A 1,232-nucleotide genomic window follows, 5' to 3' on the forward strand; every position below is an offset into this window, starting at 1 on the left:
TTCTTATTTTAATTTATTATTATTTTTTTTCTTCTTTAACATGTGATAAAGAATGTCTGTGATATCTGGATATGTGTTTGTATAAGTAAAATTTAACACATGTTTTGTTTAAGAAAAGAAAACATGGGGGAAAAAAATTATGAAAAATATATTAAAAAAAAAAAAACTAGAAATAAAAACGTAGCTATCCTTGACCGAAAACACTTGCCTACCCCCCCCCCCATACATACATGCATATACACACGCACACATATAAGATCTACTTTGAATTTAAATCGTTATTAATATCTTAAAAGTTGCTCTGTTTTAATTAACTCTTCTGTATGACTTGTTAAACTGAAAATTCTAAACTCTGCGTGACATTTTATACTTCATTTCTTTTTACTCTTGAGATTTTCAAAATCTTACAAATTACATGCTCCATGAAGATATTTCCAACCGTTTTTAATATATATAAAGGCGTTTGCCTTTAAATGTGCAATAATTTCTTGTTTAGTTCTCTCGTTTTATGTATTTCAATGTATTTTTTTCAGTGTATTGCCTTTTTTATTTTTGTTTGGAGGTGGGAAGGGGTAGTTTTTTGTTTTGTTTCTCTACAGTTACTGTGGCTTGTTTACCACATCTGATCTTATATGTTATTCGCTGTCCAACATTCACTAACCAATTCTTTTCGTTTCTTTCAGGGGGGTAAGATGTCAATGGTCCAGCCGCCACTGGCCAGCCTCATGATGTATAATAATGATTACAGTCAACCTCCTCCAGCTCATATGGGAATTCCACCTGTACATATCGATCCAAAAACAGGTAAACAATCTACTACTTTTTTTTTTATTAATCATAAAGCAATGCTTTATCATTCTTCTTACTTTTCTCACTGATGTATATTTGTTGGCACTCCGTCGCTTACAACGTCGAGGGTTTCCAGTTGATCCGATCAACAGAACAGCCTGCTCGTGAAATTGACATGCAAATGGCTGGGCACTCCACAGACACGTGTACCCTTAACGTAGTTCTCGGGGATATTTAGCGTGACACAGTGTGACAAGGCTGACCCTTTGAATTACAGGCACAACAAAAACAGCAAGTAAGAGTGAGAGAAAGATGTGGTGAAAGAGTACAGCAGGGTTCGCCACCATCCCCTGCCGGAGCCTCATGGAGCTTTAGGTGTTTTCGCTCAATAAACACTCACAATGCCCGGTCTGGGAATCGAAACCACAATCCTATGACCGCAA

At 36.0% G+C, this 1,232-nt stretch overlaps 1 protein-coding gene across 2 annotated transcripts in view; it reads left to right on the forward strand.

Annotated features, from left to right (window-relative positions):
* The window catches only part of LOC128248119 (protein pangolin, isoforms A/H/I/S-like), a 179,855-nt gene extending 178,697 nt beyond the window's left edge, over positions 1-1,158 (forward strand). The window contains exon 4 of one of the 2 annotated variants that reach the window (XM_052968677.1): positions 684-1,158. In XM_052968677.1, the coding sequence (XP_052824637.1) occupies positions 684-878 (195 nt within the window). In that variant the 3' untranslated portion in view covers positions 879-1,158. The remainder of the gene's footprint in view (positions 1-683) is intronic. The other variant, XM_052968678.1, reaches the window with a different exon arrangement.
* Positions 1,159-1,232: the final 74 nt, after the last annotated feature.

Source organism: Octopus bimaculoides, chromosome 6, assembly GCF_001194135.2.
Source record: "Octopus bimaculoides isolate UCB-OBI-ISO-001 chromosome 6, ASM119413v2, whole genome shotgun sequence".
NCBI classification, from domain to species: Eukaryota; Metazoa; Mollusca; class Cephalopoda; order Octopoda; family Octopodidae; genus Octopus; species Octopus bimaculoides.